The 24,952-nt window shown below is 32.5% G+C and overlaps 1 protein-coding gene across 2 annotated transcripts in view; it reads left to right on the top strand.

The window, feature by feature from the left end:
• The first annotated feature begins 15,355 nt into the window (after positions 1 to 15,355).
• The window catches only part of LOC111685146 (LIM/homeobox protein Lhx4), a 97,735-nt gene continuing 88,138 nt past the window's right edge, over positions 15,356 to 24,952 (top strand). For both annotated transcript variants that reach the window (XM_046945093.1, XM_046945094.1), the window contains exon 1: positions 15,356 to 16,747. In XM_046945093.1, coding sequence (XP_046801049.1) covers positions 15,925 to 16,747 — 823 coding nt within the window. In that variant the 5' untranslated portion in view covers positions 15,356 to 15,924. The remainder of the gene's footprint in view (positions 16,748 to 24,952) is intronic.

A 24,952-nucleotide genomic window follows, 5' to 3' on the forward strand; every position in this document is an offset into this window, starting at 1 on the left:
ATTTAGGCAATTCAGCCAATTGCTTTAATATGACTCGTCATCAATTTATATTCGGAAGACTATACATAAAACGTGCCTGATCGCATATCAGATCCAAAATTTTTCTGAATCTTTGCCACACTTTTACTATATCACAATTTCTTTATCAGACTTATTTATTATACAAAACTACTGTACGAATGAACCATAGTATAAGAATGGAAAGTACTTTAAAAAAATTACAAAAGACTACACAAATGTTTCTTCGTATTGATGCAAAAAGTTGCTGATGCTTGAGACTTTTGGTTAGCATACAAAGTTGTACGTAGGGTTTTCCTATTTTAATTTTAAGGAAATTTTTGTTGAGTTTTCTATTTTAGGGAAATTTTGTCAACAAATTTAACGGTTTATATATAATCGGCTGTGCCGATTCTTATTGCCGAAAAGAATATTTCTTTATAAATAAACATTGATATTTAAGAATCGAAAATTTTCTCATTTCTTAAATCAATTATGGCTTAATCTTTGTTTTTTAGAACGATTTAGTCTCATACAAAACTTATTTATGTCGAATTTCATCTCTGTACTCGCGAACATACGCCCTATAAGAGATCCCATTCAGAAAATATGCATATTTTATTACTATCTTAACAATGCGAGTGCTGCCAGGAAATTCAACATTACAAGACCTGTAGAAACAAAAATCGTACCACAAAATTTTATGATAATCGCTCCATAATTGTCCCTAACCCATCAATTATGGAGCGATTATCACAAAATTTTGTGGAACGATTTTTGTTTCTAGAGGTCTTGTAAATGTTGAATTTCCTGGCAGTACTCGTATTGTTAAGATAGCAATGAAATACGTTTATTTTCTGAATGTTGCCTTATATGGGGGGTAGGGTCAATTATGGCTCGATCCTCTTGATTTTCTTTAGAACGATTATAGTTAAGATGGATCTTTTTGATATTGAATTTCATCGTTCTACTGCTTTTTTAAGCGTAAAAGTTCTAATGGGAACTATATATGGGGGTAGGCTCAATTATGGTCTGCTCCTCATATAAGTTAGTCAAGAACATTTGGTTTGCACAAAACTTATTCAATATTACCGCTCATAACTGAGCGTTAAAGTAATTTTCTAAGGCGACCATTTATAGGGGCTAGGCGAAATAGACCGATTTTGGTAATTTTCCAAACAAACTGTATCAATATAAGATAACTGTGTATATTTTAAGCTCGCTGGCTACTTCCATTTGGACTCTATCATGTTTTTAACGGATAGACGGACGGACATGGCAAGATCGTCGTATAATTTAATAAGGACACAGAATATATATACATTTATGGGTTTCATAGGTATTTCGATTTCGAGAAACTGCAATAGCTAGATCACTAAAATTTGTTAATGACAACCTTGACATCCATAAAAATATTTGTGAAAAAGATGGGCGGGATGTAAAACTGTGGATATTTATGTAAAATATTGATGGGAGTTTTTTGAAGGGGCTGGGGTCAAATGAGGCCCTTTAATTATAAAGTTCATGAGGGTCATCAAGGCTAGTATAGAACTTGGTTTTGCAGCTTTTTGTCGAGAAACGAGTATATTGGCAGGTTCAGTTCTATGGGGCCTAGGTGAAATAATGGACCGATGTTAACTATTTTCAATAGACTTAGTCTACGGTATCATAAAAGGCCATGTGGTAAATTTCATTGAATTATCTCCAAAACTGCGACCTGTAATTTGATTACAAGGTTTGCAAGCCCTATTGGGGGAGTACAGTTGTATGGGGGCCTAGGTGAAATAATAGACCGTGTTAACTATTATCAATGGGCTTCGTCTACGGTACCATAAAAGATAATATGCAAAATTTCATTGAATTATCTCCAAAATTGCGACCTGTAATTTGATTACAAATTTTACGAGCTCTATTCGAGTGTTCAGTTGTATGGGGCCTAGGTGAAGTAATGGACCGATCTTAATTATTTTTAATAGGCTTCGTCCCTGGGACAATAGAATATCATTTACCAAATTTCATTGAATTATCTTCAAAATTGCGACCTGTAGCTTGATTACAAAGTTTACATGGACGGATGGACGGAATATGATTCTGAGCTGATTGGTATTGGACCAATATTATTGTGCGTTACAAACATTAGCACAAACCCAATATAATCTCCCCACTAGAGTGGTGTAGGGTATAAAAACTTTGACATTCATCTGAAAATTTAAAGTATAACGGTCGGACTTTCCGTGGGGGACCTGGTACCTCTCATACTGTAACATGTAACATATTGTAAATCTGAAAAAACTGTTCTAATTTTGTATTGAAAATGTGCAATTAATATTTCTACGAATAGGTGGTTTAATTTTTATATAAAAAATATTTTAACGTACATCTTTGCGTGCGTCTGTACTTATGTCAATGTTAAGAAAATTTAAATGTAATGTTCGTCATGCCTTTTGTAAACTTTATATAATTTTTTATGTTTGCAGAGAACTGTTTGTAGTATTTGTTTTGCATATTCAACATTTTCCAAAACCATAATATTGTGCTACCCATATGCATGCCATATCATGCATTTCCATACCAAACTTAATGTGTGCAAAATATTTATATTTCCGCCCATACTCTGATACTTAACCAGTTCCGTTTTCAGTCTGTGTTTATTTAAGATGTATGTATGTATACATATACTTACATGCATGTAGGTGAGATTGTGCTATTTTTTTGAATGTGTTTGTTATTGTTATAATTTTGACCAAAAATGCACATCGAAACTATTTTTTTTTTGTTTTTGTCTTTTTTTTTTAATTTATATGTCATTTTCTACGTTTGTTTTATTTTTGTTGTTTTTTTTAAATAGTTGCTAATGTCGTTGCTGTTGTCATTGTATTTCTATTCGTTGTTGTAAATGTTAGGAGCAACGTGTAAATAAGTATGTATACATTAGGATGATAACTTTTTAAAATTTTTGCAAATATTTAAAAAATACCAAAGCAAGACCTTGTTAAAAATAATCAAATTGCGATCTTGAAAAAAGTTCCCGCACCAAAAGCGACAAAGTTATATGTATATAAATATTACTTTTTTCTAAGTGTAATTTCGTTAATAATCTTTAAATATAGTTATTACCCTAATGTACATAATACACGTACGTTTACGTAGACAAGTTAACGTAAGTGTAAATGTGTAGAATTGAGTTCGTGTACCGGTAAAAGACTCTCTATGTTCATAAGTGGGGTATGAAGTGTTTGCAATTAAATGTTGCCGGATTAATAAAAATATAATCCAAAATTTTCTATGAAAACATTTTATTTTAAAGAATAACGAATAAAATCGGAATAAGTTTTAATATAAAGTCCAACAATGGAACTATTAGCATCATTATATCCTTCACTTTCGTGAGAAGGGTATGAATGAATGTCGAGAGTTTTAACGTGAGCAGGTATTCTATAGACGGTCTACTATGCGCCCCTAAATTCCTCTATGAAGAACCCGGGTAGATATTTTTGTCCGGTCCATGAACAAGCACTTTGTTGAAGTATTCATGCTATCTAATCTCTTGCCACAGCAGCCCCGTTGCGGAATGACAAGCACATAGGATTAAATCCCCAATGCGTACCCCGACAAGGAAAAAGCAATCACTGGTCTATAGAAGGGGTGACGAGTCCCAACATCAGGTGAAATCAATCTTCCGGCAATGCGGAAGTGACCACCCTTAATGATGTCATGAAAGAATTGCATTATTCAAAATGCAATCTCCATCATCTAATGACCCATTCCAGTGCATTCCTTAACCTCTTCAAGCCCGCGCAACCATACTACTGAGATGGCTCTGTTGTTTTGGCAACAGCATCTAGAGACATATTTGGTAGTCCGAAATATTCAACAAAATGGATCAGGATCCCTCTATTATGAACCGATCAATGTAACAAAGGAAATAGGAATTTCCAAAGACAATTAATTCCAATAATTACCCGGACAAATAGTCGCGCAGCATGTATCAATATATCCTGTTGAGATGGCAACAGCACCAAAGAACTTCCCCGAAGCGTAAAAAGGCATACTAAATCAGTACTAATCTCCAATATATAGAGACTTTCCCGATCTTTCACCAATTTTAACATCAGTTCCATTCCCATGATCATAAAGATCGATTTACGGGATGACAGGCAACCATTGAATACTGACCTGACAATTCCCCAGCATATACTGGCGTCATACTACACGAACGGTAAGAGATAAGAATCCAGCATATGCTGCTTTGTACACAGACTTGTTCGAATAGAGATTTATCCAATCCACTAGGTATAGGATCAGTCCTTAAACCAACATTCTCTCCTCGCGATTTTCGGGTATAAAACCACAGCCACTACGTGGATCCCGAAGGAATCTCCACAAACTGACCAGCCAGGACATAGTCCTGCGGGCAACTGGCCACCCGTAGTGTCAGATTATATGGTGCTCTGGTTAGACCTCATGAAAAATCATTCCGAGGCGAAGCCAAGGATACATTTGACATCACCAGTTTATAGTCCCGGCAGACTAGAGGTATTGGTAGCACCTCTTTACCCGGCGATTGCAATACACCATGATGGAGATTTCATAATGGAAATATTCCCCCGAGGGGTGTCTGTGTGTATTTTGAAATCAGTTTTCAGAAAACCCCAGATATCTGCGATATCCGAACTTTAAAGTATTCTATTGGAAATACGATCGAATAGAACGCTATTTAAAATCAGTCCAATCGGTCAATATATAACGAAGATATGAGTAAAAATCCAAGACCAACTATGAAAATTTCATTAAAAATTTAAATTTTTTATTCATGCTCACACAGAAATTGCAAAAAACAAAACCCATAAAAGGGAACTTTTTGGTGCTTTTTCATTTTTGAAAAGGTACTTTTTGAGTTTTCTATAATAATGAACATAGAAACATGAAATTAAGTATGTAGAGTCCGGATTAGACAAAAACACATAAAAGTGGATTTTTTTGGTACTTTTTCGATTTACAAAAAGTATTTTTTAAATTTTCTATAATAATGAACCTAGAAACATGAAATTTTGTATTTGAGTCGGAAATAGATAAGAACCGGAAAAGGTGGACATTTTGGTACTTTTTTGTTTTTTTAAATGCAGTTTTTGAATTTAGTATAATATTGAACCTAGAAATATGAAATTAAGAATGTAGAGCCTGAATTAGGTGAGAACCCATAAAAGGGAACGTTTTGGTACTTTTTCGTTCTACAAAATATACTTTTTGAATTTTCTATAATATTGAACCTAGAAACATGAAATGTAGCATATACGGCCTTGACACGGGTAAGAACCTACAAAAAGAGAATTTTTGGTACTTATTCGTTATACAAAAGGTACTTTTTGAATTTTCTATAATATTAAACCTAGAAACATGAAATTAAGTACGAGAGCTCGGATTAGATCAGAACACATAAAAGGGGAATTTTTTGTACTTTTTCCTTCTACAAAAGGTACTTTTTGAATTTTCTATAATATTGAACTTAGAAAATGAAATTAAGTATGTAGACCCGGGATTAGGCAAGAATAGATAAAAGGGGACTCTTTGGTACTTTTTCGTTCTACAAAAGGTGCTTTTTGAATTTTCTATAATATTAAACCTAGAAACATGAAATTTAGCATGTAGGGTCTTGACTAGGTAAGAACCTGGAAAAAGGGATTTTATGGTACTTTTTCGTTCTACAAAATGTACTTTTTGAATTTATATAATAATGAACCTAGAAACATGAAACTAAGTATGTAGAGTCCGGATTAGGGGAGAACACATAAAAGGGGACTTCTTAGTACTTTTTCGTTCTACAAGAGGAACTTTTTGAAATTTCTATAATATTGACCCTAGGTACATGAAATTAAGTATGTACAGTCTGGATTAAGTGAGAACCCATAAAAGGGGGCTTTTTGGTACCTTAACGTTTTGCAATTGGTATTTTTTGATTTTTTGTAATAAAATTCTTAGTGACTGTCTTTTAACACATCATGGTGAAGATTTGGCACAGCCGAATATACAACTCTTATTTGTTATAAAATATAATATATATGAAATACTTTCTTTCAGAAACATTGTTATTAACAATTTTCTATTAAATAGAAAATTTATTGAAGATATCTTATATTTTTTCAAAAGAAATTATTCTATAAAAAGTTAATCTATCAAAAATTGTCCTTAAGAATAATATTTAACAGAAATTTTCTTTAAAAATAGTATTTAACACAAATTTTCTATAAATTCTTTTTTTTTAACGATTTTACTTTGTAAACAATCTGGCAACTGGTTCTTGGTCTTTAATCGTGTGCGCCATTTAGTTCGTTGTTTTGCTACTGCATGTTTTTGTTTTTATTTTAACTTTTGTTTTTGTATTGTATAATGTTTTTCTCAATTTTGGTTCTTTTTTTTTCATGCTCTTGTCATATCATTTGTGTCACATTAAGATCAATTGGTAAGTATTCAACATTATGCCAACAACAATGACAATAATGGTAACAGCAATAGAAATAGTTAAACATAACTGACAGCAATAGCAACAGCATCCGGGCAGCATTCTCATCAGTAACAACAACAACAATGTATACAATATCTCTTCTATTTATTATTCATATATTTTTTTGTTTTTTTTTTCCTCCGAAAATAACAAATACATTAAGATATTTTTGTCATTTGTTTGTTACAAAATTCTTCTCTTGCTTTCTTGACATTTTTGTTGCAGTTGTTTTTGTTGCTGATGACCAGTGTTGTTTTTTTGTTTTCTGTAAAAAAGGCCTTATGTTGCTGTTAGTTGTACGTCTTTATACATTTTTGCTGTTGTTGTTATTATTATTGTTTGTCCGGCATTTGTAATCTTTAGTGTCACTCACTCAGTATGTATCAGTCTGTGTGTACGCTTTTCTTTTTCGTTTTTGTTCAAACGGCGGTAATGTAACGGTAACAACATTGTGTTTATGTATTTTATCTCTGAGAAAAAGCCGTCGTGTTTTTTTATTTAAAATTTTTTTCGTGTTTTATTTTTGTTTCCAATCCGCCTCCATTATTTTACGAAAAAGTATCAGATTTTTTTTCTGTTCATAAACCGTCGGTTGTTTTCGTTTTTTTGTTTTGTAAACATCCGTTGTTTTTGCATTGACGATGCTGCCGTCGGTAATACATTGCGTGTACGTAATAAAATGTTAAAAATACTTTTCTCATACGTACAGGTGTATCTGTGCGTTATTGTATTTGTGTTTTACACAAATTTGTTGTGAGGATGTGTGATGTTGCTGACTTCAATATGGTGTTAAACTGAAAATTAAAAGTGTAATGTAATGCCGTCGCTAAATTGTTTCCTGAAGTTAATTTTTGATTTTATTTTTGGACATTTTATCTACTACTACACACATGCATATGTACATACATATGTATGTATGTATGTATACGTATTAGGGTGGGTCTAAAAATAGGCTTTTCTCTCGGATAAACTTCTAATAGTGAAATTAAGTGGTATTTTTAAGTCAAATGGTAGACTGTAAGATCGCGCATCGCAATGGAGCTTTTTTCACAAAATGAGGCTTTAAGTATTAATAATTGCACCATTTTATAGCAAAATCGTTATGTCTACAAAATTGTCTTCTGAAGATTCATAAAAGCAAATATAAGATGTCTTTAGTTTTGAAAAAAAATTTGCAAAAAATATTATGTTTATACTTATAGGATTCATATATATGCTATTACGTTCAAATTGGATAACGCTTACTTGGTTTAGTCTGTGGTCTAATAAGGGCCATTATTTTAACAGCATCTTCAAAGCTCCATTTCCAAACTTTAAAAAATTTTGTTAAATGGATTTTAAGAAATTAAAGTTTTCTATACTGGAAATTATAAAGGATGTATATAAGAATTAAACATAAAAATAATGACCTCAATACCTCTCATAGTTTTACCGTAACTACAATGTGAAGTTGAAGGATTTCGGGAAAATTGCAGTTTTTGTCAATAATTAAGTAAAATTTATATTATTACAAATTTTTGCTTAATTTCGATTATTAAATCCTAATCCTCAGAAAGTTATTTCTGATCAAATTTCCGAAATTAAAGATCATTAACCATTATTCTTAAAGTACTATCGCCTAATGTAATTGAAGTGCGTTTTATAAGGAATATATCTTCTTATCAGAGATACAAGACGAGACGGCTTAAATCAGTAGCGAATGGCCGACGGTAATATTTTGCAAGTCGCAAATATCTTTCGACTGAAAATTTAATTTAACCAATTTGTACCGAGTTGCCACTATTTTAAATTCATATGTAGTAAAAACTACTACAACAATGTCTATTTTCAGCAGAAACTTATATAGAGACAGGTTTCCCAATTTCTGAAGAAAAAGTTAAATTAAGCCGACAGTTTAGCCGCCGCCGACATTTTCTATAATAAGCCGCCACCACCGACCGAAAATGGTTGCGCCGCCGATCAATTTGCATCGACTTGTATCTTCTCCACAGATATCTGAAAAATCTGTTAAGGCACTAACGCCTAATTTAATATAAGTTTCATTAGACCTCGTTTCATTAGACCTCGTTTCATTAGACCTCGTTCAGATTGGGAAACTTTTGTTGAGAAACTTTTGATTTTGTGTGTGAGAGAAAGAGGTAACTGATATTTCTTTCTCTTTCCCTCATGCACAAAAATCAAAAGTTTCCCAAAAAAGTTTCCTAGTGTGAAGTAGCTCTTCTTGTTTAACACCTAAAATACTGTATGTTGAAATCGGTTTTCAGAAGATCCAAGATATGTGAGAGATATGAATTAAACATCCTTTCGGCAACAACACTATAAACTTAATCATAAGTAATACTGAGTTCTAAACTATAGTTTTAATAACTACACACGTTTAGAAGTCTAAAGTTTTGTTAAATATTTCCAGACAAAAACATTTCCATCACTTAAATTAGAACATTTAACAAAACATACATATTGAGTTGATAATTTAAGAAAAACAATCAATTTTAATCATAATTTAATGACTCAAACTGTTATGTATCTGTAAACATTTTTAAGTAGCAAAATTTTGTAACATTTACTGATTCATTATCATTAGTTGTGCCAGTAAGTAACAATAACAATAAAAACATTTTTAAATATCTACAAAACAATGTAGATGTTACAGTTTAAAATGATTTTTATATTCTTTTGAAATACACATGAAAATTCTTATCAAAAGTAAAGAATTCACTGCAATTGACAAAAAAAAAAAAACGCCTTCTTCAAAGTAAACAAGATATTGAAATATCGATTTATTCCTACGTTTTCAAATGGTATAAAACACAAATTGAAAACGTATAGAAAATATGTATGAGTTTTATATTCGGTTGAGCCGAATCCTATTTACCCTTTACTATAGTGCACGAGTTTAATAATAAAAATATACCAGTTGTAAAACTAAAAAGTACCTTAAAGTTCCCTTTTAAAGATTTTTGTTCTGTCTGGGTTATAATATTAAAAAAATATGTGAATATTATCAATTGAAGATCGAAAAAGTTACCGTTTATTCCAGCCCTACATGCTAGGTTAGTTTCTAGGTTAGTTGTAATATAAAACTCAAAAAGTACCTTTTAATGAAAGAAAAAGTAACAAAAATGTATTTTTTAAGAACACTTTACACGATCACACTTTACGTACGTAAAGTCTAATGGAAAAAGTAAAATTAAATTCCATCCGTTTAACTAGAAAGCAAAACAATAACAAAGTTAGATAGAAACAGCTGTTTTTCCATGTGTTTACATAAAAATTCATCCCTGATCTAATGTGACCAGCTTGTTTTTTGAATCATTTCAAAAAATGAAGAGAGCCATATGACTTTATTCGCTCTCAATGTGTTCATTAGATTTTTTTATTTGGACTCCTACTAATGCGAAGCATTATGGAAAATAGGTTGTGGGAATGAGAATAGAGGGAGTAGTGTTTGTGGACATTTGATTTAAATCTTCTTATATCGAAAGTGACAGGGAATACCTCTGTAGGAATTTTATTCCACATACGAACAGTGCGGCAGAAGAATGAATTATCCCTGTAATGTGTTGTGCGGTCCACTGGCCAATCTACCACAAATAGATGTGTTCTTGAAGAAAGGCGTGTGTTACACAAGAATAAACGGGTATCGGGAATAAGTTCCCTAATTTCAAAGGAATACATTCCATTGTAGTATCGATAGAACAGTGAAATACACACCACGTTGCGAATCAATAGAGTTGGATACCCTACTGTCACCGTCTCTTGTACGCGGTTGAGCAGCTCCAAAATAGACTTCGAAGCTCCGGCCCATACATGAGAGTTGTATTCCACTTTCGGTCGGATATAAGTGGTGTAAATGGTAAGAACATCAGATGGAGTGAAGTATGTCTTACACCGTTTCAAAAAACCGAGACACTTAAATGCTTCTTTGGAGACTTGAAAAATGTGTTTAGTCCAGCGGACATCGCACTGAATTTTCATGCCCAGAACATCAAGAGTTTCTGATTTCTTAATATTTACACCGTGGCCTCCGGTAGGTTAGTGGTTAGTGTTCTAGTCTGGTAGACCGGAGGTGGTGGGATCGATTCCCACCAGTGCCACTGTTTAAGGAGCGCACAACAGGCCCGATAGAGGCCTAGATGTATTTCTTCGGATTTGATGTGTATACATCCTCTTTTCAAACTAACTAACTAATATTTACACCACCCATATATATAGGTGGGACAATAGTATCTGCCAAGCGTTTATATGTCTATTATCACGACCCCATTCAGAGATTTTTATCAAGTCGTGATTAAGCGATTCATTCATACTGCGCCTCATTGCCCCAATCTCTAGAGACAAATACTGCTGTCATCCGCAAAAGAGTAGAAAGAGTTGGAAGTTTGACATAGAAGATCATTTATAAAGTTAAGAAATAAGGTAAGGGAAAGAACGGAGAGCATTGTATCAAGACCAGTGTCGGTATGCATTTGGTCCAGGAGACTTGCTGATGTTGAGATCTGTTAGAACCTTTTTAACGGCACGCGCTCAAAAGCATAGTTACTGACACCCTTTCGAGCACAAGCAGTTTATAAACCGATATTTCATTCTTTCTGAAAGCATTTCTTAATTATCGAAGATTTAAATCGAGCAGATATCTGGGGTCTTCTGAAAACTGATTTCAACATACGCACGGACAGACAGATGGACAGATGGATATGGATACATCGACGCTATCTATAAGGATCCAGATATATACTTTATAAAGTCGGAATATTATTTTAAAGAAATTTCAAACGGAATAAAAAACTTATATACATCCTTCCTACGAACATGAAGGGTATAAATATCTAAGATGGGCAAGAAGTGGCTAGAGGCAACAACAATTATATGAGAAATAACAAAGAAAAAAATCGTCAAATGGATCTGAACAATTGTAGAGAAAATTAAATATTAACATCAAGCGACTGATAGTCAAAGTCAATATTGCATACAGATGTGTAAAACAAAGTAGCAGTTGTTATACCAACTGAGTAATTTTACCTTATAATAACATTGTTATTGAAGTAATATATACTTATGTATGGTGGGTTTTAAAAAAAGTAATTAATTTATTAATTATCTCTTAAAAATGTCTTTCATACGTCAATTTTAACTTTTTGATGTATAAATAATACGTTTAATATAAATCATTGTGAATCATTATCTACTTGATGGAAAAGTTTTTAACACGAGTATTTAAAATACTCACCTACTGACTAATTCTAAAATAGATAATACCAATTGGATGTCATAGCTATTTCAAGCCCATTCTTATGATAGTAATCAAAAATGTTCCATTATTCTAAGAAAAGATAAGAGTTATTCAATTCTTCCATTAAAGTTTGCAATATACTAATATTAATATATAGTTGTTGTGGTTTATAGTCAGTTAAGTCAAAATGATAAAAATTTTTATATTTATATATAACTTTTGTACAATTTTTGAAAATTTCCAATCGGAGCTTGATAATATACTTAGAAAAGTGTATAACATTTTCCCGAGCGTTAAAAAAACTAAACTGGAAATTTTTAATATAAACTGGTGCCATTGTTTGACCACGACATTTACACTGAAAAAAATCAATTATAGGAGCGGCACTTTTCCCTCCTTTCAAATAATAAAAAATAATACTAAATGCATTTGTTATGTTTTTATAAAATCGATTTGCCTCGGAAGATTTTTGCACCAAAATGACCCAAGAAAATATTTTCGTTATCAGAATACTACTGGGGGAATTGAAAAAAAGTGGACAATTAATTATTAGTTAATATTTTGAAATGTTTATGTGTTTAATAGAGTTTTTTTTAACAGTTCTGACTACATCTTTAGGAAAAGAAATAAAAATGGGCGAAAAATGTAGTGGGTGTGGCACATCACATGAAACGTAACTTTTTTTTATTGTGAAAAATCTTAAATCATATTTATATGAATTCAATCACAGTTATATTTAATTTTTATTGTTAGTATAATAATAAGCGGTATCGAAATACAAGTAAGAAGTTATAGTCGGGAGAGGCCAACCAAATAATACCCTACACCTGTATACGAATAAAATTTGATTTAGTGTTCATAATAAAGCATTTAAGTTGAATTGTACCTCGCCTTAGATATACTTAAGTCATTTATTGTTTAATAAAACTGTGGATATTTAAGTAAAATTTTGATAAGGGCTTTTTATAGGGCTAGGGTCAAATAATAAAGTTCATCAGGGTCATCAAGGCTAGTATAGAACTTGGTTTTACTTAAATATAATTAAGAACTTAAAAGCCCTATTTGATGGGTTCAGTTGTATGGGGCCTAGGTGAAATAATGAACCGAGGGTCACTATTTTCAATAAGCTTCGTCTACAGTACTATTAAAGTTAATGTGCCAAATTTCATTGCATTCTCTCCAAAATTGCAACCTGTAGTTTGAGCTTTTTTTCAGGGGGTACAGTTGTATGGGTGCAAGGTGAAATAATGGACCGATGTTAACCATGTTCAATAGGCTTCGTCTACGGTACAATAGAAGATCATGTGCCAAATTTCATTGAATTGTCTCCAAAATTTCGACCTGTAGTTTAATTACAATGTTTACAAGCCCTATTCGGGGGTACAGTTATAGGGTCGAGGTGAAATAATGGACAGATCTTTACCATTTTCAATAGGCTTCGTCCCTAGGATAATAGAATATCATGTACCAAATTTTATTGGATTATATTCAAAATTGTGACCTGTAATCTGATTATAAAGTTTATATGGACGGACAGACAGACAGACAGACAGACAGACAGACAGACAGACAGACAGACGGACAGACAGACATAGCTAAATCGACTCAGAAAATGATTCTGAGCCGATTGGTATACTAGGTATAGGACCAATATTATTGTGCGTTACAAACATCAGCACAAACCCAATATACCCTCCTCATTAAAGTGGTGTTGGGTATAACAAGTATGATAATGGGAGTTTGTATGGGGACTGGGGTCAAGTGAGGTCCGATCATTACAAAAATCTGCAATGTCATTAAAAGCTATATAAAACTAAGTGCTGCCGGCTTTTGTTGACATAATATAACATTTAACTTAATTGTGTGCCCAAAGGCGCTATTCGGGTTGTACGGTTGTATGGGGGTTAGGTGAAATAATGGACCTATTTTATCCATTTTCAATAGGCTTCGTCCTTGGGCCAAATTTCATCAAATTATCTTGAAAATTGCGCACAAAGTTTACATGGACAACCAGCCAGTTAGCCAGACGGACGGTCGGACAAAGCTTAATTAACTCAGAAAGCTATTCTGAGCCGATTGGTATACTTTAGGGTGGGTCTAGAACCAATATTTTTGGGTGTTACAAACATCAGCGCAAACGCATAATACCCTTCCCACTATAGCGGTGCAGGGTATAAAATGTAATTTATTTAAAAAAGTAATTTATGTTATTGATAACGACAACTCATTACCAAGTAATGTATGAAATAACTACATTACCTACAATCATTACCAAAATTTAAAAATATTTTACTGGATTAGAGGGCGAGTACTGTGTTTATGCTTTAATTTCACAATGTGTTCCATAAACTGGTACTGACATTTCCAGCTTGTCCAAAGATGTATAAGCATAAGTTAGTCTAATCACGCTAATAGAAATCCTGTGTTTCATTGTGAGATTCAATCCTCGTTTCACGTCTGTGGTTCTCCTCCATAGTTTCCGCTCATTTCTAAATCACGCTAATATAAAGCCAATGTTTCATTGTGAGACTAAATCCTTGATTCGTGTTTGTGGTTCTACTTCATGGTTTCCGATTCGTGTCTATGGTTCTCCTCCAAAGTTTCCGCTCATTTCTACATCACGATAATATAATGCCAGTGTATGTATAAGCATAAGTTAGTCTAATAACGCTAATATAAACCCAGTGTTTCATTGTGAGCTGCTTGAATGTATGTACATATCACCAGACAATATCTGCACACATAACTGTGCTTCAAAAGATTTTCATATTTTTCGTTTTTCAATCGTTCCATCGAACATTATTGACGGTTGGATTATAATTGCAGATATTTAATTATGTTTTTCCAAAAAGGATACTGTTCTTGTGCTATATGTATAAACTACTCTGTACTAAACCCCCAAGAAATAACCTCAGAGACCTGAATGAATGAATAAACAAGAAGAGCACTCACACACAAAACTATCGAAATGTGAATAAGCAAGTGAGTGTGTGCTGGAAAAGGGTTTTGAACGTAAAACGTAAACCAAAAGCAACAAAAAAACAAATCATTTCAAGGTGATAAGAAGCCACTACTAAAAACAATAAGTAGTAACTTTATTGAGTTTAAACAGACAGACATTCTAACATAACATACTTGGGACTAGCAAGGTATACACACCTACCTACATAACTACAATATATTTATACTTATGTATGTAGTACGTAGCTCCAACTTTATATCATACAAATATATATACATACATATACTTACAACAGCCAAAAACAACCTCTCGAATATTGAAAATAAAAAATAACGAAAAAATAGGTGATAATAAAACATTGCGGCTTCTCTGCAAATAAAGTGCGGTTGAAATATTTGTACATTGCGAGTACGTTGCTTGTAGGTCTCACTAACCGATACATTTATTTTAGAAACCAACTAGACGTAGACAAATTTTTTTTTTTAAACGGTTATCGGCGCAGATATGTAATGTCGGTCGGGTGTCGGTAAACGAAATAAAGAAAAGAAAAGGTCTCTTGAAAGATAATAATATATATAATCACAATAATAATAATAAAAATAAATTTCAAATATTAATAAGAAAAAATTTTAAAGAAAAAATAAAATTAAGCTAAAAAAAATCTGTAAAATTAAAAAAAGTTAAAGAAATTAAGAAATAAAAATTTATATATAAAATTCAAATTTTTCAAAATAAAAGCTAGTGTTTTAATAATTTAAATAAAATATGTTTAAAGTGTGACAAGTGTTAAAGTGAAATAGCGAAAAATAAGTGAAGAAAATTGTTCAAAAGAAATTTATCAAAGTTAATGTTAAGCCTAAAACTTGACAGTTAAATCCATCACAACAGCCGGCGTAAAACAAAATTATACATTTACCAAACACAACAACAACGTTGTGTTGCCACCAACTACGTAAATATTAACGTAGCACAAAGATTCTGTGAGTAAAACCCGTAAAGAGAGTGAGAAATAAGGATTGATTGACAGGTTAAGTTTGTTGCAAAGCAGCCCAGCATAACGAACAATACAACATTGTTGTTATCCTCCAGCCAATACAAATATACTTACAAACGCACATTAATACACAATCACCTACACAAACATATTTACTCACACACACACATACTAACCGACATTGGTTTTCTTTTTGTTTAAACTTGCCAGTTGTTGTTGTTTTTTCGGTTGGTTTTATGCATCTTAGCTTAGCAATGATGCAAACTTTGAAACCACCACCGGTATTAACAACAGCCACAACACTGCTACAACATCATCATCATCAACAACAACAACAGCAGCAATCTCATCATCAGCATCTCCATCATATATCACCACCACCCTTACTACAACAATCACCTCAAATACAAAACTCTTCTGCAACCACTACGGGCAGCAGCACATTAGCTTCAACTTTGCTAAACAATAATTTGGCCAACATGGATTTACAGCAACAACAACAACTACAACAACACCTACAACTTCAACATCATAATCACCACCATCTCCAACAGCAGCAACATCAACAAAATTTACAAACTACACTTAATCACCTACAAATGTTAGAACCGCAGCAACAACAACAACTTATCCATCATCATCAACATCCGTCACTGTTATTACCAACGACAAATAACCATAATCCCCAAATAATAATGGCCAACTCAGCACAACAGCAACCACCACAACAACAACAATGCTCAACAAAAGTAGCACCTGCTGCTACTCTTACTGCCTCTCCCTCTTCTATTGCCTTATCTATAGCTACAACACCAACACCTTGCTCCTTAGCTCCTCCTACGGTTTCCTCCTCGTTATCCTTACCTACGAACAACATCTCACTTAGCAATACTTTAGCCGGTGTTGTTGGTCCTTCTTCAAACAGCCTACAGTCACATCATTTGTCAGAGATTAGTTGTAGCAGCAATAGTAATAACAAAAACAACAACAACAACGACCAGCATGACCCAAATCATGAAATGATATTGGCTTTAATCTCCAGAAATAGAGAGCTAGAGGGTAAGTCATGTCATTACATCTTTGCACTTTTCTTGCTTAACTATGCTTTCAACTCGTTTCTGTCTTAAGACAAAATGATGTTGGAGTTTTAAGGAATTAATATTAAGAATTTTTTCTCAATGTTAAGAAGAATTCCAGCAACATGTTAAAAACCTAAAAGACTTAAGAATGTTCAGCTAACATTTTTATAATTCCTCTAAAGATTTCTGATATTGAAGCTTTAAGTTAGATTAAGTTTATTTATTAAAATCTTGATGAAAACTTTGGCTTATCGAATGTTTGTTAAAACAAATCTATGGGAAGATAACGGTACATAAAAAAACTTCTAAATCTCCATTTGAATTCTATAGATATTTCAACAGATATCGAGAGTAGTAATAACCTTAATTTGGAATTTTGTTCGAAATTAAAGTATCGTGTTTTACAAGATATAAGATTCGATAATACAAACTTTCAATCAAATGTTGTAAATTCAATAGTATACGATCGAATGTAAAACTCTGAATTGAATGGATATATAGTGTTCGGAAGTGATCGAAATCTCCATATAAAAGTTGTATCATTTAAACTGAACTAGTGAACCAATTTAGCAAAAATTGCCCCTAAAATTAAGATTATCTTCCCTAAATTTTTAAATAAATTTTTGTTCCTGGACCCTGATTATAGATTGCTTGTTGGGAAAATCTAACGACTAGGGTCTCCGCACATATGGTTACGCTGATGATCTGTTTATATCTTTAATCGATTTTCATGAGAAAACTATATCGTTAAGAATGCAAAAGGCACTTTATTTAACTTTTAAATAGTGAAAGGAAGTCTGATAATCAGTCGATCAAGAACTATTATCATTCGTTTTTCAAGACCTAGATTTCTGAGACCTTTCGAGACAGTTTTAAATGGCTGGGTAGTGTCCGACCGAACGTTCGGGTACGGGTTCGGAATTAGGTAAAAAGTGAGGTTCGGCCAATGTTCGGAGAAATTTTGACTGAAGGCCGAACTTTATCTAGTTTCGATTATAAATCTTTGATTTCATTCGTAAAATAGAAATTTTCAAGGTCATTATTCTCAAACGATCTAGATATGTCAGTCAGTCAGTCAGTCAGTCAGTCAGTCAGTCTTTCAACCTTTTAAAAGAACGGTAAGACCTAAACAATTATTGCAGATTGATTGGTATTCAAAATGGACAAAATCGGTTTACATTTAGAGAATATAAAGTTCTCTTTAGAAAATGACTGACGTTCTTAAATTGAACCAAAATTTCATATAAATCGGCAAAATAAAATTTATTTTAATATCATAATAGGATCATGTATAACAATATTCTAATAAATACAAAAATATCATGGTACAATATTTTGACAGTATTTAACCATAATATGACATTTTTATATTGCTACAATAATGACAATATGTTTAGACTACAATCATAATTTTAACCAAAACCATGTTTTTTCTCTACGTGCTCTTACAGTGAATTATATCATCGTTTAAAAACCAAAAATAAAGGTATTTCACAAAAAAGTTTGTTATTAGAAATGCGTTTATCATTTAAGAAAACAGTTCGTGTTCACCGAAATTTGAAAACCGAACATAGTTCGGGTTCGGCGAACTTTTAAATTTACCGAAGTTCGGGTTCCGTGTTCGGTACCGAACGAAATGTTTCCAAAAAGGATGAGGTGTTCAATTCTGATTACATATCCCTTATTAATAAGTAATATATAAATACTAGAGTCCGAATACTAGAGTCGGTACCGAACACCGAACCCAAACTTCGGTAAATTTGAAAGTTCGGCCGAACCTAAACTATTTTCTGTTTTCAAAGTTCGGTGAACACGAACTTTTTTTTAAATGAAAAACGCATTTATGATTAAAAAGTAATAAATTTATAACATTTAAAACCAGAATATGAACATCCGGAAGATATTTTGTAAAGAATCTTTAATTAGCAATTGGGTCAATTATCAACTAATTCCGAATTCCAGAGAGTTATAAATTAGAAATTATGTAAAATTAGAAATTTATCACTCTCTGAAATTTGGAATTATACTTACAACATTTAATACAATGCGCAAATTTCAATTTGCCGACTTATATGAAATTTTGGTTCATAAAAAAATTTAAGTATAATTTCATAAAAATACTAGTATTTTTAAACCTGTTGTGAACGTTAGTCATTTTCTAAAGCGAACCTTATATGGAGGCTATATATGGAGGCCAAGTGTAAACCGATTTTGTCCATTTTGAATACCAATCAAACTGCAACAATAGTTAGGTCCTATCGTTTTTAAGAGACTGACAGTCTCTTTGACTGACAGGCGTGTCCAGATTGTTTGAGAATAAGGACCTAGAAAATTTTAATGCAACAAATAAGAACAAAGATTTAAAGTCGAAACATGATAATTCAACTTAAAGTTTTCACTTTTTAATGACATTCTGGTTAACAGTTTTTCAAATTAACCGAAAAAACAAACAGTTAAAAGGGGTTGTATATTAGAAATTTATTGTACAGCCAGGATGTATGATAACTTCTATAAACAAATTTTCAGCATTTTTAAAACTTTTTGATGACGTAAACATATACATTTTAAAAATAAACATTCTTTAAAAAGTTCGGTGTTCGTTCAAAATTTCGCCGAACACCGAACATTGGCCGAATCTCACTTTTTACCGAACTCCGAACCCGAACGTTCGGTCGGACACTAATAAATACTTTTTAATTCTTTAGTCAGCTTTATGGTAAAGACATAGAAGCTGTATACCGTTTTTCACACCATTTATATTGACTGGTTTTTCTAATTACTTGTAAGCGTTTGCAAAAAGTATTTGTCTCCTATGACATCACCATGATAAAACAATTACTTAAAATCCTATTGTGTAAGTAAAATTTATTATTTTAACTCCTTACCTCGTAACGAAAGTTTTTACTCGTTTTTTTACCCTTCACCTTCGTTAGAAATGTAAGAATGTCGGGATGTTTTATGTGAGTATCTGGCATGATGCCCTACCCCACGGTGGTCTTTTTCATCCACTGGGTAGACTTGACGAATCCGTCAAATAAGCCGCAACTTTGTTCTTACTCACAGGGACACACTGTGGTAATTCTAATATGAACAGGGTATTCTTTCATCCATCATCACACAACCCAGAACAAATCTCATTCATACGACACATTCATAAAAGAAAAACATACGACACATGTATTATAGGTGGAGGGGTGGGTGAGGTTCGCCGTACCCCACATTCATCCCGTCCATATACAATTAATACCAACACATTTTCAACGCTTAGTCCCACAGTAACTCCTACATGGGTATCTGTTGTTTTGACTCCTTCATGGGTATCTGTTGTTTCCCGAAATATTGACTTTACCCTACATCAGTCTTTTAACCGCCACTTACTCTTCCCGCGAATTTGAGTTAAAACCACAGCCACTACGTGGATCCCGCAGGAACTTCAACCAACTGACCAGCCAGGACATAGTCCTGCGGGCAACTGGCCACCCGTAGTACCAGATTATGTGATGCTCTGGTCTGACCTCTTTTCAATCCATGCAAGGACTAAGCCAGGCTGTCGACTGTAACCAATTTTTTAGTTCCGGCCAGACTAGAAGTATTGGCCACTTCTTTATTCCCCGGGAATGCAATAACACCAAGTTGGAGGCTTCAACAAGGTAACATGTCCCCGGGGGACGTGAGAAGACCAGAGTGTATTAAAACGATTAATCGACGATCGGTAAATCGATCAATTTTTGACGATTAATCGCTCGAATAAATGAAAATTGCCAAATTTCAAATAACAAATAAACCGAATAATTTATTATTAAACAATAAAATCTTATACAAAATTCAATATTTTTATAATAAATATACTTTCTGTATTAATTTCTTAATTAAACAATATTTATTGGATGATTTTTATAACAATACTTCAGAAACATTGTAATAAGTTGTTCTGATTTATTTACTTCTTAGAATGGGTTCATACAGAATCATTTCAGTTTTCTGAAATCAGTTTTCAGAAGGCCTAAGAGATCCAAGTTTTCAATAATTCTATTGGAAATACGATCGAATAGAACGCTATTTAAAATCAGTCCAATCGGCTCATAAATAACGAAGATATAATATTAAACCAAGAAACATGAAATTAAGTATGTAAGTAGATACCGGATTAAGCCAGAACACATAAAGGGGGACTTTTTAGTACTTTTTCGTTCTACAAGGTACTTTTTGAATTTTCTATAATATTGAACATAGAAACATGATATTTAGCATGTACGACCTTGACTAGGTAGAAACGTATAAAAAGGGACCTTTTTTTACTTTTTATACCCTTCACCTTCGTGAGAAGGGTATATATAAGTTTATCATTCTGTTTGTAATTTCCATATATTCTGGATCCTTATAGATAGCGGAGGCGATTAAGCCATGTCCGTCTGTCTATCTGGCTGTCTGTCTGTATGTTTGTTGAAATCAGTTTTTAAAGGACCCCAGATATCGGCGAGATCCGAATCTTCAATAATTCTGTTAGACATGCTTTCGGGAAGATTGCTATTTAAAATCAGCAAAATCGGTCCATAAATAACAGATATATGAGCTAAAACCCGAGACAAGCTCTGAAAATTTCATCAAAAATTGAGTTTTTTTATTCATGCTCAAACAGAAATTGCAAAAAACAAAAACAAAATAAATAATCATACGATAAAATTTTGTTATTGTACTCTTGTTTATAAAAACAAGGCAGAGCGAGAGCAGCACTAGTGTGTTGTTATTGGCTACAAACATGAAATGAAGTATGTGGAGCCTGGCTTAATTTAGAAACCATAAAAGGGAACTTTTTGGTACTTTTTTGTTTTTAAAAGCTACTTTTGGATTTTTTCTAATATTGAACCTAGAAATATGAAATTAAGTATGTAGAGTCTGAATTAGGTGAGAATTTCAAAAGGTACTTTCGGAATATTCTATAATATTGAACCAAGGGACACGAAATTTAGTACGTAGATTTGGAATTAGATGAGAACCCATAAAAAGTAACTTTTTGGTGCTTTTCAAAAGGTACTTGTAGAGTCCGGATTAGACGAGAACACATAAAAGGGGATTTTTGGTACTTTTTCGTTCTACAAAAGGTACTTTTTGAATTTTCTATAATATAGAACCTAGAAACATGAAATTAAGTGAGCCCGGATTAGATCAGAATGCATAAAAATTAACTTTTTGGTACTTTTTCGTTCTACAAAAAGTATTTTTTAAATTTTCTATAATATTAAACCTAGAAACATGAAATTTAGCATGTAGGGCTTTGACAAGGTAAGAACCTACAAAAAGGGACTTCTTGGTACTTTTTCGTTCTACAAAAGGTACTTTTTGAATTTTCTATAATATTAAACCTAGAAACATGAAATTAAATATGTAGATTAAGTCAGAACACATAAAAGTGGACCTTTTGGTACTTTTTTGTTCTACAAAATGTACTTTTTGATTTTTCTATAATATTAAACCTGAAACATGAAATTTAGCATGTAGGGCCTTGACAAGGTAAGAACCTATAAAAAGGGATTTTTTTGTACTTCTGTAAAAGGTACTTTTTGAAGTTTTCGCAATTAGATGAGAACCGGAAAAAGTGAATTTTAGCATGTTGAGCCCAAAGAAAGTGACCATGGTGAAGGGTATATAAGATTCGGCACAGCCGAATATAGAACTCTTACTTGTTCGTTCTTCAAAAGGTACTTTTTGAATCTTCTATAATATTGGGCTTTTTGGTACCTTACCGTTTTGCAAGTGATATTTTTTGATTTTTTGTAATAAAATTCGTACTGACTGTTTTTTAACACATCATAGCGAAGGGAATATAAGATTCGGCACAGCCGAATATAGAACTCTTACTTGTTTAATGTGATCTAGTAGGTTTTATTTTTGTATTTTTTTCAATACATATGTACATATAATATGTATATAGTATGTATGAAATATTTCATATAGAAGCTAAAAAATATCATCTTTATTAGTCTGTAGTCTTGTACGAATATTGAATGGTAATATTTGTATATATATTTTAACTATCATAACATAAATACATACATACATACATACATACATACATACATACATACATACATATATTATGTGTCAATAATATTTTGTTGAATTTCCTAAACTGAATGTTAATTTATCTCAAAACAAACAACATTGTTTTTCTTTGTAGTCTGTTTTTTCTTGTTTATGTTTTTTGTCGTTTTTTATCTAAAGGGTTTTCCAATATTCGAAGTGCTAAAGTGAAAATTGATAAATCAAAATTGAAAAAAACCGAAATAACCCAAACAACCAAGTATCAATGACATAAATAAAAGTAAAGGTCTATGTAAATAATTCATTAGAACTCATTCAGTGGTAACCATAGACTGCCTTCCAATAAGTTTATTATCATCCCGATCTTTTTGGAAACACCTTTTTGCTATAGGCGTTGTGTAAAATGTACTATTCTTACTACTCTTATCATTTGGCAATTAGTTGTGCCATGTTATTTCTTATCATTAACAGCAACCGCAGCAGCATATCGTTGTTACATTAACCATACAAATTTTCAAAATGCTTGTACTTCCAATTTTTCTGTCTTGTTTTAAAGAAAAACAAGAGGTAAATATTTTGTAACACTTAAAAAAACATGACATATCGAATATATGTATACTCCCTACTTACCTGTTATCGAAAAGAAGTAAATTTAGCAAGTGTCAATGACAATTTAAAGCGGATTTCAATGAGAGTGCAAAATAAGATCACGCCAATTTAAAGTACAATGCATTTAACAAGAATCTGATTGATTCAAACTTACATTTTACAGGATTCAATTTAACGTTTTGTAGAAGGAAACTTTATCGAGTTGAAACCATATTTTATGGGAAGAACCTAAGAACCTTCACCTAAGTTTGAATACTGTACTGGGTTTGGTTAATTTTAAAGTATTAGTCAAATAAATATCGATAAAGTACTAGGTCCTTAAAAATATCATAAATAAATTTGTGAATTTGTATATTTTAAGAATTTTCCAGTTTTATTTTTCTTTAGTATGGAATCAACGGTTACTAGTCGTTCACATCATTCAGTTTTAGTTCGGTTCTAATTCAGTTCTAGTTCAGTTCTAGTTTAGTTCTATTTCAGTTCTAGTTCAGATCTAGTTCTAGTTCAGTTCTAGTTCAGTTCTAGTTCAGTTCTAGTTCAGTTCTAGTTCAGTTCTAGTTCAGTTCTAGTTCAGTTCTAGTTCAGTTCTAGTTCAGTTCTAGTTCAGTTCTAGTTCAGTTCTAGTTCAGTTCTAGTTCAGTTCTAGTTCAGTTCTAGTTCAGTTCTAGTTCAGTTCTAGTTCAGTTCTAGTTCAGATCTAGTTCAGTTCTAGTTCAGCTCTAGTTCAGATCTAGTTCTAGTTTAGTTTTAGTGCAGTTCTAGTTCAGTTCTTATGCAAATAAATCAAAAATATACGAATGAAAATGTATTTGATTTATGTGCAAACAAACAAATTTTTAAAATTTTGTCGGTAAGCAATAAACCCACTTCAGTGTAAAAAAGTGGGGTATAAAAATTTACTAACAAAACTCAACAAAAACCATCAAGAATAAACGACAAACATATTTACTCAATTTTTGACAGTGAACAAACAATTATTTTCAATCAACAAACAGCATGATGACTTTGTTACCGAACTAGTTACACTCATATTATATCCACAAAACATCAACCCTCTTCAAATGTACTTAATAACAAAAGGAACAACAACAACAACAAAACTAAGAAAATAATATTTTCTACAATTCCACGAGTATCAGGTTTGCAATAAAATAAAAATATTTGTTTCTGGTTACAAGTTTCCGTTTACACAACCGACAACGACGCAGCAGATAAACAGCCTCAAGGATAATAATTCAATTTTTCTGCTCGTTTTAGCGAACGTTGGTCGTTGGACGTACTTCAACGTTGTCTCTCCTCGTTTAACACCATTGGGAATTGATGTTGAATTAGTTGGGCAAAAAGAAAAAGAACGAACCCATGAAACCCGTAAAATAACAACAAGAAGAAAAAATTAACGACACGTGCCTGTTGATCCTCTAAAGACAATCAGTTAGCAAAATGCAGGGAACGAAACGAAAAGCACAAATGAACACATGAGATCGTCGTCGAAAGGCGTTAAAATGTTTGCCAGAGAACGTGTGTCGGGGCGTTT

The sequence above is a fragment of the Lucilia cuprina genome, chromosome 2 (assembly GCF_022045245.1).
Source record: "Lucilia cuprina isolate Lc7/37 chromosome 2, ASM2204524v1, whole genome shotgun sequence".
Classification (NCBI taxonomy): domain Eukaryota; kingdom Metazoa; phylum Arthropoda; class Insecta; order Diptera; family Calliphoridae; genus Lucilia; species Lucilia cuprina.